This window comes from Hemicordylus capensis, chromosome 2 (genome assembly GCF_027244095.1).
Source record: "Hemicordylus capensis ecotype Gifberg chromosome 2, rHemCap1.1.pri, whole genome shotgun sequence".
In the NCBI taxonomy this organism is placed as follows: domain Eukaryota; kingdom Metazoa; phylum Chordata; class Lepidosauria; order Squamata; family Cordylidae; genus Hemicordylus; species Hemicordylus capensis.
The window spans coordinates 394696662-394711339 of record NC_069658.1 but is presented as its reverse complement, the minus strand read 5'-3'; the positions used below and the strand labels follow the sequence as shown (position 1 = coordinate 394711339).

The 14678-nt window shown below is 41.3% G+C and overlaps 1 protein-coding gene across 1 annotated transcript; it reads left to right on the top strand.

Annotated features, from left to right (window-relative positions):
* Window positions 1-850: 850 nt before the first annotated feature.
* Window positions 851-14364, top strand: KCTD2 (potassium channel tetramerization domain containing 2). Its single transcript, XM_053296646.1, has 6 exons — window positions 851-1528; window positions 4111-4219; window positions 5231-5322; window positions 6406-6501; window positions 8765-8890; window positions 10240-14364. The coding sequence occupies exons 1-6, from the start codon at window positions 1217-1219 to the stop codon at window positions 10267-10269; spliced, it is 765 nt and encodes a 254-aa protein (XP_053152621.1). The 5' UTR covers window positions 851-1216; the 3' UTR covers window positions 10270-14364.
* The last annotated feature ends 314 nt before the right edge of the window (window positions 14365-14678 follow it).

Here is a 14678-nt window from a genome sequence, read left to right as displayed (position 1 = left end):
TGGTGCTGCATTTCGTCGATCTTTATTTATTGATAAATAGCCTTAAAGCCTTTATTTGATACGTGCAGTTAGCCACTATGAACCTTAGCTTCCATTTAATATGTGCAGATCATACCCCAATCTGCAACGTGTATCATAACAATGAACTACATTTTATTATTATTGTAAACTGCTCTCTCAGCCGCGTCACCAGCAGCGAGCCTTACCCTCCAACAAATGAGACATAATACTGGGATAGACTCCCTTCCTAGGGCAGGAATCCTTGGCAGGCCAACTTTTAATATTTTAGGTAGGAAGGAATCACATTTTTACACATACACAAGCATGAAACCCTTTCTTTGCTTCTCCTTTGCGGGAGGGGTGAAAATACGCTTCTGATCAGATTGTGTATGTGCCTAGAGATTGGAGTCCCTCCATAATCCGATTTTAAACAAAAGACAATAAGGCTGACCCAGCTAATTACAGGCCGATCAGCCGCCTTTCTCATATTAGCAAAGTTTATGCTAGACACTTATATTGAAAACTTCTTAATTAACAATATATATTGACACTGACATAGGTTAATCTGTATGTTAGTCTGGATATAACTCTGGAAGCGATGCTAATCGTTGTGTTGTTAATTTGTAACTTTGTTGTTATATGTAATTGATCAAAGTTCGTAATAAACTGATTGACTGACTATGCTGCTGCCAGATCACAGCTGTAGGTTGCTTTATCAGCTCTATAAGCCGCCGTCACTTTCAACCCGCTTAAAAGGGGGGAAAAGGGGCGTCCAAAGCAACCCGGAAATTCTGTCCGCAGACGATGAACAGCACGGAAGCATTTATATGTGATTCCGGGAGCATAATACTCCTTCCAGGGCTTCTCAGTAGCGTTTTTCTAGTTACCCGGAAGTATAATCCCTTCAATTCAGACATTTACTTTAAATAAATAACTATATATTTATTTATTTATTTATTAGCGCCCCTTTCCCCCGTTTTTGTTGGTTCCCTCCGGACTCGGGGAGGCCCCCACCGTGCCAAGCGCTCCAAGGAGTCCGTTAGGCCTCGCAAGCAGGGGGCGACCCGGAAATGGCTGGGTATCCCGGAAGTCCGGCTCTCCCTGTCAGCAGGGACTAGGGGGATGGCTGTGGAGCCCCGTCGAGCGCAGCTCCAGCCTCTCCCCCGCAGCCGCTGAGCCTGCCGTGCATCTTCCCGGGGAGAAGCCGCAGCCGAGAATGGCGGAGCTGGCGGCGGGCGAGGGGCCGCCGCGGGGGGGCCGCACCCCCAGCCCGCTCCCACCGGCTGGGCCGCCCAGTCCTCGCCCGGCCGCGGCTCCCGCCGGCCCGCCCCGCAGTCCCGAGCCCTCGGCGCCCGATAGAGCCGTGCCGGCCGGCGGCGGCGGCGGAGGAGGAGGGGGCTCCAAGTGGGTCCGGCTCAACGTGGGCGGCACCTACTTCGTGAGCACCCGCCAGACGCTCTGCCGCGAGCCCAAGTCCTTCCTCTGCCGCCTCTGCTGCCAGGAGGGGCCCGAACTGGGCTCGGATAAGGTGAGTGGAAGCAGGAGTGCGTCTCGCTCCCTTATATGGCGCCTCTCCAGAGCAGCCTATTCTCCATCCCGCGCCTGCTACAGCCCCTTCCCGTTGTTACTCCGGGAAAGCGGCGGCGATAAGGTCCTTGCAGATCTCCAGGCGCCCGGAAGCTGGAGTCGGAGCCTCTGTCTGCTTCAGTACCAAAGAAAAGGGAAAGCGGGGTGGATGCTAAACTCTCAGGGAGCATTCCTTTAAAATCTCGAGCTGCATGTGTGGAGGTGGGTGTGTACTTTTTCTCCTGAAAACAAACGAGATCCCCTCCCTCGTGCATTCTAATGTTACCGACTTGGTCACATCCTGCATTCTGCTCACATTGACACAGACGGCCATCAAAAGTGGCACCTTTTGATGGTGTCTATTTTAATTTAACCACTTGGTAACTAGATGCGATTAGAATTCTACTACGTCATAAAGAGAATATACCTATCAGTTGCGGATCTGTGGTAAAATAATTATCTGCATCTACCCAAAGACTTAGCACAAGTATTCAATAAACAAATCGGTAAATAACAGCAGTTTCTTCAAATATATCATTTCTGTAATACACTTTGGGCAGGAAGTCTATCACTTTGGACGATCACCCTTAAGTATTTATTATGCAGTCTGCCTGCCAAAACTAGATTTCTGTGCCCATCTGAAACTGCAAGGGTTTCTGGATGGCTTGTGCATTTTTTAATGGAATGCCTGTACTCTTCTGAATCAACCATTGTAAAACATCACAAGGGGCAGACAATTCTCCTATAGTTCTGAAACTCCTAAAGTACTTCTACAGTACTTCTAAAAATGAAAGTTCCACAATTCTGTGTTATTTCTGTGTTATTTAATTGTTAAGGAAATGCCAAGGTATGTAAGTGTTGCAAAGACATAATACATGCCTCTTTTGGGGATCTTGCAATATTGTTGCATTCATACAAAGCAAGCAAAAATTTTGGTATCCATATCGGGAATGCAGTCCTTCTCTTCAAAATAAAATCAGTAATCTCCACACATAGAGATTTTATATCTTGGGATTCTGGTCATTCTTACCCCCATCCTATTGTTTCTCTCCATCTTGTACCTGTGTAGGATCAGTACTCCCTCTTCCTCCAAGTCAGCCAACCCATTTCACTCTTCCCACTTTCCACAATGAGAGCAGGCATTATTTTCAGGTAGTAAATACAACCATCATGCTTGTCAGCTCATACCCTTCCAATTAAAATAATAGCTATAATAGCTAAATACATGCAATTGTCCGCTATTTTGTTTCACCGTGAGCACACCTTCACTTGCCCTCTCTGATTGTAGGATGTTCAAGTATTTCTGTTATTTTGCTTAGTTGCAGAGTGGGATGGGGAGGATTGGCAAGCAGAACATAAATATGAACCTTTTCTCTTGTACACAGCTGTCAGAGTATGTACTTTTCAGTTCAGTATGTGAATTTCTCCACAGATCCTAGGGACAAATTTTTGCCCATTCCTTAATTCCCTTAGTTAACAATTCACCATTGTTAATATTTGGTGAATAATCCAGAGGCAGAACACTTTCATTGATGTTAACAGCCTACTACTAGTGGGTGTAAGAGCAGCTTACTTCTGGTAAATAAGTGGAAGGTAATTAAGTGGAATGCTCTTTAGGTGGAGGCCTATCTTTTTAATTGCATCTTGGTGTCATCTAATAGATGAGGTAGAAGTAGTAGTGTGTTGCTACCATTTCCTGCAGGATCCTGAAAATGTATGTGCTCTTTGTTCTCATCCTCCTCTCAAGTAAGCACCTCATGCCCTGTGCTATTTTAACATTTAACATCTAACTTTTGTCTTGTAGAGTGATATGTGGCTTCTATTGGTTTGAAATTCATAAAACAAAATGTGAAACTCTTTTTTGACTATCCCTAGGTTTCCAAATAAAGGCCAAGAACTGCTTTTTTTTGTCTCTGATAGGTGTTTGTATTTGCATAATAATTTTGACTGTTAATAATAATTTGACACAGTGGCTAATGTGTGCTGCAAAAAGTTGCATACATGCAACTGGGTAGGGGTGATTTTTGCCAGGCTTCCAGGCCCCATTCTTCTGCAGCCCATTGTGCCTTACTAAAATATGTCCCTGAAGTTTGTGGGACCCTTGGCCATATTTTTGGTAGGCACAGAGAGCTGCAGAGGAAAGATCGGCATGCAACGTTAGTCTGGATGTTAGCTAGTAATTTGAAATTTAATTATTATTCTTCACAAGTTTTTGTGCATGTCTGCTAAGTTAATACCTTAAATATTTAGCATTATTTAACTGGTCAATTGACCTCTTCTCCGCCAACTTTTTTCTTTTTTTACTGATCAAACAGCCATGCTAGAAACGAGTGTGACTTAACCATACTAGCCTGTTGGACTGCATGATATAGAATAGACTCAATTAGTTAAAAGAGCCCACTTGTTTTACTGACAAAGAACACACATTATTTGCAGAGAACCAAATTCCTATTTTCATGACGCTAGTTTCTGCAAGCCAAATTTCTAGTTCCATTGAACTGTCCTTTGTAGCATCAGAATCTGACACTGGTGTTGCCCTAACAGGATGAAACAGGGGCGTATCTCATTGACAGGGATCCTACATATTTTGGTCCAATTCTGAACTACCTCCGGCATGGAAAACTCATAATAAACAAAGAGCTGGCAGAAGAAGGTAAGAAAAGGGGACTGCAGTACTTTGTGTCTGACTTTGATTTATATCATTGTCACTCTGTATCCTTAAAACACCAGAGGGATTCTTAATGGATGTTGGCTATACTCCAGCACAGAAGTAAATACGCTTAGGCTAACTGGAAACAGTGGACAAGCCTGCCTAATTCTGGGCTGGAGTCAAATCATAGACTGCATGTTTCTGGCTTACGATAATGTGGTGGTTTATTTCAGACAAATCCACAGATGAACAGCACAAGACTAATGTTTTTCAGGGAGGTGCACATCTCTGACCACATTATTCTGTCATAACTATCTGGCCCAAGGCATTTGATCAGGGAGCATTAGTGGCTCTTTCCTATTAGATGTGTTCTATTAGAAACTAGCCTGCAGAAATAAACCCCCTTTTGTAAAGAGCTTCAAATGGAAGGGACAGATTTTCTGCCAGAATCTCCAAGTTATCATTCTAATTTTCTGTAATGAGTGAAGAGATACACATATACACACAGTTCTTCATAAAATAAGTATTTTGAGATGTTTGTAGTAGCATTTCCCCATTATTTTGTTTTTGCTCCTAGCAATATGAGATTTCAGTAACATCACATCCCTGTTGACTTTCAAGGTAATCACTGGATTGAAATAGAATTTTTAATGTATTAAAAATGGGGCCATTATTTTGTTTTTGCTCCTAGCAATATGAGATTTCAGTAACATCACATCCCTGTTGACTTTCAAGGTAACCACTGGATTGAAATAGAATTTTTAATGTATTAAAAATGGGGCCATATTATGAAAAGCATATTTGGTCTATGACCGTAAATAAACATGATTGATTGATTGATTGATTGATTGATTGATTGATTATGAAAAGCATACAGAGTCAGAGTATAGAATTCTCTCCATAGAAATATTTGAGCGTTAGCAGGGTGGTAGTTTCTACTTCCTAGCATCTTTTTCTTCTTCTTTTTCTGAAGGTTATCAAAACCCTACCTGTACTCTTGGTTCTCATTCCTAGGTGTGCTGGAAGAAGCTGAGTTTTACAACATTGCATCTCTAGTACGACTGGTGAAGGAGCGAATACGCGACAATGAAAGCAGAACTTCTCAAGTAATGCACATTAAAAGAGAACGGAAGAGAGCAATGTATAGTCAGAATCAGAATTCTACAAATGTTGGCTTGGTTTCTATCTAATCATTGTTTGTTGTCGCCCCCTCCCCTCCCCTCCCCATATGTCATTGGCATGTTCTCTGAGAACTTGGAGGAAAGGAGGAATGCTTGCTCCTGTGCAGTTTTTGCAGAAGATAGTAGCACTTTGCTGCTGCTGCCCTCTGCAAAAGCCAGCCATAAATGGATTTATGGAACCCTGGTCAAAATTCAGCCATTTATAATGGTTTAAGGTCTACAGATCTCCAGTTTTGCTACAAAGTCTGAAAACTTGCATTAGACTGCTAGAATAAATTGTATGCATTTGTATACATTTATTTTTCATGTATTCTTCTGACATTTGGGATTATTTTATTTTATTTTATTTTATTTTTTGGAGGAATGAAAATTGTTTCTTTTGAAGAAAATTGAGACTGGCCGAACATTGGGGATACAATAGGTATACAAAACATGCAGCTCAGCTCAACCCAGATACATTTTCAGCATACTTGGGGGGCGGGGAGGAGACCAGTGAAGTCAGCTGTGTTGTGTCAGTGAAAGCTGAGCATGCTTCATTTCCTTTGGATTGTGCCCATGTTCAGCAACAAGGAGAGAAATACATGTTGAGTATGGAAAGCTCAGAACTCTAGGCCCTACCCAGGTTGGAAATGCTAGAAAGAAGAGCAGGCTGGGTTCCTTATCACTTTTCCTGGTGAAGCTAGAATATCTTTGTGTGCCCTTCTTACCATCAACTACTGTGATGTATTTATCATGTTAAATGTATATACTAGCTATCTCTGTGCCATAAAATCCACATTCTTCCTGCTTATTTACTTGGATTTCTAAGTCCTTGCCAAAAGTCTTCCCCACTTTTCTTTCAGGCATTTTACAAATTATGATGGCTAGAAATGTTTTTCAAGGTGTATGTTCCCAGGAGTCAGTGGGAGCCATGTTTTCCTGATGCTAAACCAAAGCTGTGTTTCATTATTAACAAAAATACAGTGCTGATTTCTAACTTGGTTTTTTGGTTTTCCCCTTGGGTTTTAGGGACCTGTCAAGCATGTGTATAGAGTTCTGCAATGCCAAGAGGAAGAGCTCACCCAGATGGTATCCACTATGTCTGATGGGTGGAAATTTGAACAGGTATCCAGTGCTAATGAGCTAGCTATGTGCGATCAACCCAATTCTCTGTTTATATCACAGCTTATCTGCCCCTCTTTTTATTTGCTGTTGAAAAGAAGGGAGTGGAAAACAGTAGCCTACTAAATCGTGAATGTGGCTGTGTATTTTATTGGGAATGTTTTAAAAATCTACAGAATATATTCTGTTAGGAACACCATAAAGTATACCTAGTCTGCTCATTTAAGGGGAGGTCTGATTTCATCTAATTCCAAATCACCTTCCTGTTCCCTTGACCAAATCTGTCAGTGATAACCATTTTTCATTAAGTAAAACTGCTATCACTGACTAGTACATGGTATTTGCTAGGAGTAGCTAGCAACGGTAGTTGCTAGTACACGGTTTGCTAGGAGCACTATCTTCACTGTTGGAGAATCACAGAATCCTCTCGGGCTAATACTCACATTTAAATTTTTTTTAATGTCTAGTTTTGTGCAGTATGGTCAATCAGTTCCATTTTCTAAGTGAGCTGCAGTTCTTAAACCCTCAGATTGCATTTTTGTATTATTTTCAGTGGCCTCTGTAGAGCTTCAAGTCTTTTACTGATGGAAATGCACCTATTAGGGCATGGCCAGATGGCAGCTTTCCATATGCCAGATGTACTGTAAGACTTGGCAGCAAGTAGGAGAGCCATTCTGAGAAAGGCAAGCATTTTTCTCCCTTCTGCACACTCCTATGCTAAATTGAGCCATCCATACAGACTGAGTATCCAGTATCCAGCATTTGGTCACCTGGCAAGGACCAGCATGGGCTGAGTCAGTCTGCAGCACTGCATGTTAGGAATTAGAATAATTATGACTGTACTTCCAATTCATATCGTCAGAGTTCCTATATTTTTATTTAAAATTGTATACCTACCCACCTCTGTCTTTCTTTAAAAACAAAACAAAACTCAAGGTGGCTTATCTAACAGAGATTAAAGTAATATATAAACAATATGAAAACAAAATGACATACTGTACCACTGTATAATCAGCAGCTGACAAAATCCTTAAATAAAATTCAGAAAAGCCAGTAGACAAGATAGGCCTTCCCCAGCCAATGGAGCAATCGCAATGAGATGTACCCTTATCTCCCAGGAGGTCCACAGGGTGGGAGCAGCCATTCAAAAAGGCCTTCTCCCACATGACATGGGTGGATGGAGTTAACCATTCATCTAGTTATGCTTAATGAGGTATCAAAGGACACAATAAAATCCATTCCATATTCTTCCTATTCAACAAATATTACCAAGATATTATTTGTAAGGCCAGGATGTCCTTAAACTTCAGGGTACTTTGCTCACTATCACTTAAACTCCCCATGATTCTTTTTTCAAGTTGATTAGCCATGCTATTATTCAAACATTCAGGTTTGTGTTGCCGTATGTACTATCTTGTTTCTTTTGATACCAACACATGGTCTGCTGCTGCTGCTCCTTACTGCTCATAATTAGAAACTAATTGGAGTCCTGTTGCTCAGTAATGTGAGCTTCTGTAAAACTGCTTTACTTCTTGTTTGTACTCTACTTCTGCTTGCATTCATTTCAAATTTTGTTATTGTTTAATCTTTGGTATTCTAGGGGGTGGGTGTGTGTGCACGCAAACACACACACACACACACCTTATACATCCTTCCTAGCACACCATAATCCTAAATGTTTCATTGCCTTGTGTGATTACCCAGATGTATCTGCAGCCTCTAGTCACGCAAAGTTTTTTTGGTTTTTTGTTTTTAAAGAATGCTGACATTTTTAAATGGCACTGGTTGGTGTTTAGGCAAGAATAGAAATGAGGAAGAACATTAATGAAGGAGTTGGGTTTGATAATGCTAACTAGTGCTGTTAGAATCCAATAAGAATATAAATGCAGGTGTCTGTAGCTCAGTAACATTGCAGAAAGTCAATTTGTCAAGTAGCATAGCAAAGAAAAGACTTCTGGATTACTTATTCAAAAAATTATTGCTTAAAAATTCACAGGGTGAAAAGTGATTTTATTATTAAAAGAGCTATATCCTGCCTTTCAATCTGAATATACCCCCAAAGCAGCCTACAATTAATCAAGAATGCAGAGTGCTTTGTCATGGCCTGTGCTCTTTGATCCTTCTTTCTGCGGTATCTGGAACTGACCACTGTTGAAGACTGGGTCAGCTGAAGTTGTAGTGTGATCTTGTGAAGATAATCACCTAATGTTCCTCACATCTTGCTGCTTTTAACCTTTACAGTCTTTGTTGTTTTCCTTTTCATCAGCTAATCAGTATCGGCTCTTCCTATAACTATGGAAATGAGGACCAAGCAGAATTTCTCTGTGTTGTATCTAGAGAGCTCAATAATTCTACCAATGGGATCGTCATAGAGCCTAGTGAGAAAGCAAAGGTGAGGAACTGCTTTGTGAACAGACTCCTTGAGGATCATGTTGATCCTTCTTTATAGAGGAAAGCAGCTTGTTTGTGTTGTGAAGTGTGCAATTTCTGATACATTTTTGACTATGATTATTGTAAGACACAACAGCCATGAATGCTTAATAAGCTTCTCTAATGACCAGCTCGGAAGGGGCTTCCCTCCCCACTTCTCATTTCTGTAAAAAGTGTGCAAGATCCAGTTTTTAAGTGCATTGTCTCCAGGAAGTTGATTTCCTTTGACATTCCTGCTATTGCAAATCAGGACATAGAACTTTTTCTCTCTTCTGTAACGTGGAGATAATATTTGTTACGTAGAGGCATTGACAGTACTCACATTAACATTTGTGACAATATATATGCTGTAGTTTCTATCTGTTTAAAATGGAGAGGCAAGGGGAGACCTGAGAGGAATTATGCAAAAAGGTTGTATATGAGTTTGCAAAGATAGACATGCATGAATCTTGTAGTACTTTAGGGATAGAAACTAATCTATGAAAATCCAACCTTTTGCATATAAACTCGTTTCATCAGATTAAACCATGAAATAGAAGTTTACAGACTGATAAAATCCAGCTAAATTGCAGTACAAGTAGAAAGCTGGAGCAGCCAAGGTGTATCAATGTGCAAGATGTTTGCAGAGGCAAGCTTTGTAGATATTAAATGTTCTAGCATGACCCATTTTCCCCATGCTAAGTCATTGTTTTAATTTAACTATAATAAATATTCTGTATATAAGGACTACTGGACTACTTGTCCAGTAGTTAATTTGGCAAGTGTCCATACATTTTTAACCTACTTTTCTTAAGGACAGTAAGCTTATGAGATCACCCAACTTTCTGTCCATGTCTGTGTCCCACTGTTAACTTCACAGATTTGGTACTGTTATAGGGACAACTCAATGGCGTAGTTTGTGGTGATGTTATCCACCCCAATTCAAGATGACGGATGTATGAACATTTTAGGTGCAGGATCAGGAACCGATCAGGACCAACTTTAGTACAGTTGTAGGGACCTCTCAATGGCATAGTTGTGATGATGTCATCCATCCCAGTTCAAGATGGTAGATGTGTGAATGCTTGATGCAGAAGTTGGTAATTGTCAATTAAGATTATAATGAAAATAAAGTAGGCAGATTAGTTCTTACCAGAACCTCTTGTTCATTACAACATGGTAAGAAGCCAGTTAAGAATCTTGTAACAACTGGAGTTCACTTCAGATTGTTTCTTCCAGAACAGATTGCTTTCCCTCTATTGCACAAAGAAAAAGTGCATCTAAACTAAATCCTAGCTAACTACTGTTGTACAAATGTTTTTCTTTTCCCAGATTCTTCAGGAGCGAGGATCCCGGATGTAATCTGAGCATCTAATTCTTTAAAACTCCCAGATGTCAAAAAGGCAATCTAGCTGGGCAGAGTATTTTTCTTGCAGTCCAACCTTGCTTTTGTACAGTAATCAAACTAACACAAAGCAAAGCTGAGCCTGCCCTGCCAGTGAAGAATTAATCCTGGTACAAACCAAAGGCTCGCCCCACCCCAGTCACAGAAAGTGAAGAGGACAGAAGAGACTCTTGCAGCTGGGTAGCCTGTTTACCCCACTACCTTTTTCTTTTTTCTATTTCTTTTTTGTTCTTGGCATTGATGTGATTTTTGTCTCTGGGGCAGTGTCTCTGGAGCCCTTTTGACTCCTTAAGCTATCCCAGTCATCATTGGTCTGGAGTAAATGATAGAGAACTTTGGTTTTGAACAGTGCCATTTATTACAGTTAAATCAGGAAGTTTATCCCAGTTAGATTTGCCCATATCTGATTAGGAAATCCAAAGTTCTTGGTCAGGGTTGCAGGGAGGAATTATGCCTCCAGTGGGGCCTTAGCTGAAGGGGTTTTTCTTTTGATAACACTAAATTATGAGCTGTAGGCATTTCTCACTGTTTGGTTTGGTCATTGCTCTTCACACATCTTTAAAAATGTATGATCACCCCCAAGTTTCCAATTAAGTTGTACTGTCTCTTATTTTCTTGGTGTCGGAGGAGAATGACAATGGGGCTTGGGTCCCTTTTCTCCTGTCAGAGCCTGAAATATAGTTCCTTGACTTAATTTAAAGTTTTTTTGTTTGTTTTTTAAATCTGGAGGATTTGTTCCTGCCAAGTTCAGCTTTGCCTTGTCTTGTCTCCAACAGCATGAAGTGACCCCCTTGTTCTCTTGCTGTCCTGCATTAAAGCAGGTTTTCTTTTGTACTATAGCTAATTTGGTAGGTTTAACAACTTCTATCCAATACATTCAGGGATGGAGGGTCCCTTATTTACACATAGTGATTCTGCATTTGCAGTCCCCTTCCCCCTTATCCAAAATAACTAAGGGGCATTACACAGGTTTGGGAGTAGGGTGGGGAAGGGTGATGTTGAAAGTTGCCAAACTGTTGTGATGTTTCTTGTCCAAAGTGGTGTGTTAACTTGTGTAACTCTTTTTCTTTGGAATGCCTTGAATGGATGTGAAAATGTTGTGCCTCTCTTGAATTCTGATCTTAGCCAAATGGGACTCGCTGATCATGTCAGTGAATTTGTGCCATCCCTAATCAGTGAAATGTCCCTTCCTAGTTGTTGATTAATGGAATCAATCCCTTGAGCATTTGCTGCACAATACCACCCCTTTACATCCTGGCTTTGTTCCTTGTAAATTGTCTTGGCCTTTGAGTTAAGGTCCAAACATACAGAACCAAAGTTCCAGAGAAACTGGAATACTCTGGTCTCTTCCATATAGTAATGGAAGCTTCCATATTAGCCTGTGATCAGAGGATCCCTTATTCCAACTGACATGCTTGGGATTTTTCACTAAGGAATTGCAGTCACTGTGTCTTTCATATTTTATGGTGTGGAGAAAGAGGCTCTCCATTCTATTTCTTCCTTGTAAATTTAAGGAGTGAGGGGGAAGGACAGAGTGCTACTGAGGGCATGGAAGACCTCATCATACATATAGCAAAGGAGTTCAAATCAAGTTTGGCACCCAATCCCCCCTACCCCACATCCTCCATTGCATTTCAGTTTTCTGTGCATATATCACTGAGCTTCCCTACCAGTTCTGCCAACATACCTCCAAAGCTTCACTGGAGGTTTAGGGATTAAGTAAGGTGTACTAGTTCAGTCTCCGTCTCAACAGACTGTGCCAAAGGTCTTGAAACTCTGTGTCAGTTACCAGCTGCTGAAACCCAACTGGCTCCATACTGTGTTGAACAAAACCAATTTTCTTGTCCTACCCTGTCCTTCCTTTTTATAAATTTGTTGGTATTGGCACAATTAGACTGTACGTCTTGGCTGGATTTAACGAACACTGTGATGTGTACATAAATCTGAGTATCTTGTACCTTCAGCCGTTGTTGGTGTGTGTCCACAACCGAGAAATAACCAGGTGTATAATGTGCTGTTAGGTAGTACAGGAGGCCTTCATTTTCCTTGGGGATTAGGTTTCCAGTTACTACAGGAAATAGCAAAAACGAAAAATGGAGGGGACCATTGAGCTTATGGGAATCTGGGGGTTAGGTTCCCTGGAAAATTTCTAAGTCCCCAAAATCACCCAAAGCGGGGGGGGGGCAGCAGAAATAGGCAAAGAATTGCCTATACTGTACTGAATGGTATTGTCCAATACAGTACTGTACAGAGCACTCACCCTCAGAGGAACAATCCCAAAGATGACCTGGACTTTACCTTAAACAGCAGCTCCAAAAGACACTCCAAATCGCAAGGTACTCCAAATTCCTGCAAGACACACTCTCCAACCTCCATCATCAACTTCTTAACAACCCATAAAGCTCCTCCTCAACCACACCAAGCTCCATAAAGCTCCTCCTCAAACCACATCAATATAAGGCACATGCTTATATTGCTAAACTAAAAACTGCAAATAGCCAAAAACATATACTCCAGAAAAAGACCCATTTGTCAGCCATGAATAAGCGAAATTGCAGAAAACAAACCCATGGAAAATGAGGGCCTCCTATATAAAAACTACAAATGTATAACAGTCATGTGTACCCTCATGATCTCTCCTCCTCTGGAAGGGTGGGGAGTGGAAGGTGGTATGAACTAGTTGAAAGAGAAACAGGCTGACAATGCCAAGAGTAGCTGTCATTTCCAACATGGCCTAACCCAACTCATTCCCCACCTTGCTGGGCACGTAGCAGTGTTAGGTTTGCTTGGAAGGAGACCTTACTGTGTAGCTTTAGTTGACCAAAACAAATACCTCATTGTGTTTTGTTTTTTAATTTTATTTTATGGTCACCAAAAACGCCATGCATGAGGAAGCCCCATTAGAGGAGTGCCTGATGTCGGGACAACCAAGTTTCTCAATCATTTGCCCACATCGTGCCATTGGGAACAGCTTCATTTGAATCTAGAAAAAAATCAGAATGAGAAGTGGACCATAACCAGCTTGATGTAGTATGTTCCAGCAGAGTTAGAGACAGCTGGATTATAGTAAACCTTCTCTGAGAAAATTATGGTGTTTCTACCTGGTTGATGGGGCGATCCTATCCAATATACTCACTCCACTTGCTGCTGACAACTAGTGAGAGGTTTTCAGTGGATTTAACTCTTCACTGAAGCATCATTGCCTTCTCCTTCCTTTCCTTTATTAAGCACTCTCAACTAAAGTAATTAAAATTGTTGGGACCCTCCCTGGAGTGGCAAGCCGTTTAGTTGGAGATAGAAACAGTATTAGGGACTGGAAAAGCAGTTGGCTTTCCTAGTATAAGGGCTTGAAATCCAGCTACGGCGAGACACCGTTCCAGCTCATCCACCTGTGAAATTCTCTTTCCTCACCATGACAGGTCACCTTCAGGCCCTGTTAATCTCAAGAGCTGGCTTCCATGTTCTGCACCAGTTGCATCTCTGCCTTTATAGCAACAGGGCTTTTCCTTCCATTTGCCTTTATCTCGGTCGAAACATTCTCTCCTAAGCTAAAGCTGGAAAATAAATTTTAAAATCCTGTTTCCCCTGCAGAAGGCAGTAATTTAGGAAGAGATAAGCAAATGGCAGGATGGATATTAATTTGGGTGATTTGCATCTCTTGGGAAGGTTTTCTTTAAATTATTGGCTAGCCCTGGGGACCTGGTAACAGGTCTAGTTGCCCAGTGGCCAATGGTTCCGTTACAGCAAGGTTTAAGCTAACCTTCTCTTAAAAGTGTCTTTGTTTCTGCACATTTTAAATCAGTTTTTTCTCAGGGGTGACTGAGTGGTCCGAGGGGAGGGGGGGTTCCCCGCAATGGGGTGGGGGGGGTTCCTCGGACCTCCGCAGCCGGGCCGTGGGCTCCTCACCCTCAGGTTTTGCCTGCAAACCTAGAGGTTTTGTACAGTTTGTCACATGTCAGTGCCCTTTGCTACTGTTTTCTTTGTTTATTAAATGTGTTTGAATAATAATGGAGATGCTGTGATTTTTTTTTCCAATAAAGATTCTGACATGACTTCAGTGTCTGAACTATTTTCTAGTGCTCTGTTACATTGTTGATAAGGAGATGTTGGTGTGTTTTTCGCATTATTTTAAATCTCTCTCTCTCTCTCTCTCTCTCTCTCTCTCTCTCTCTCTCTATATATATATATATATATATTATTATTATTATTATTATTATTACATTTATATCCCGCTCTTCCTCCAAGGAGCCCAGAGCGGTGTACTACATACTTAAGTTTCTCTTTCACAACAACCCTGTGAAGTAGGTTAGGCTGAGAGAGAAGTGAATGGCCCAGACAAAGGATGGCAAAAATATCTCTTAGCATT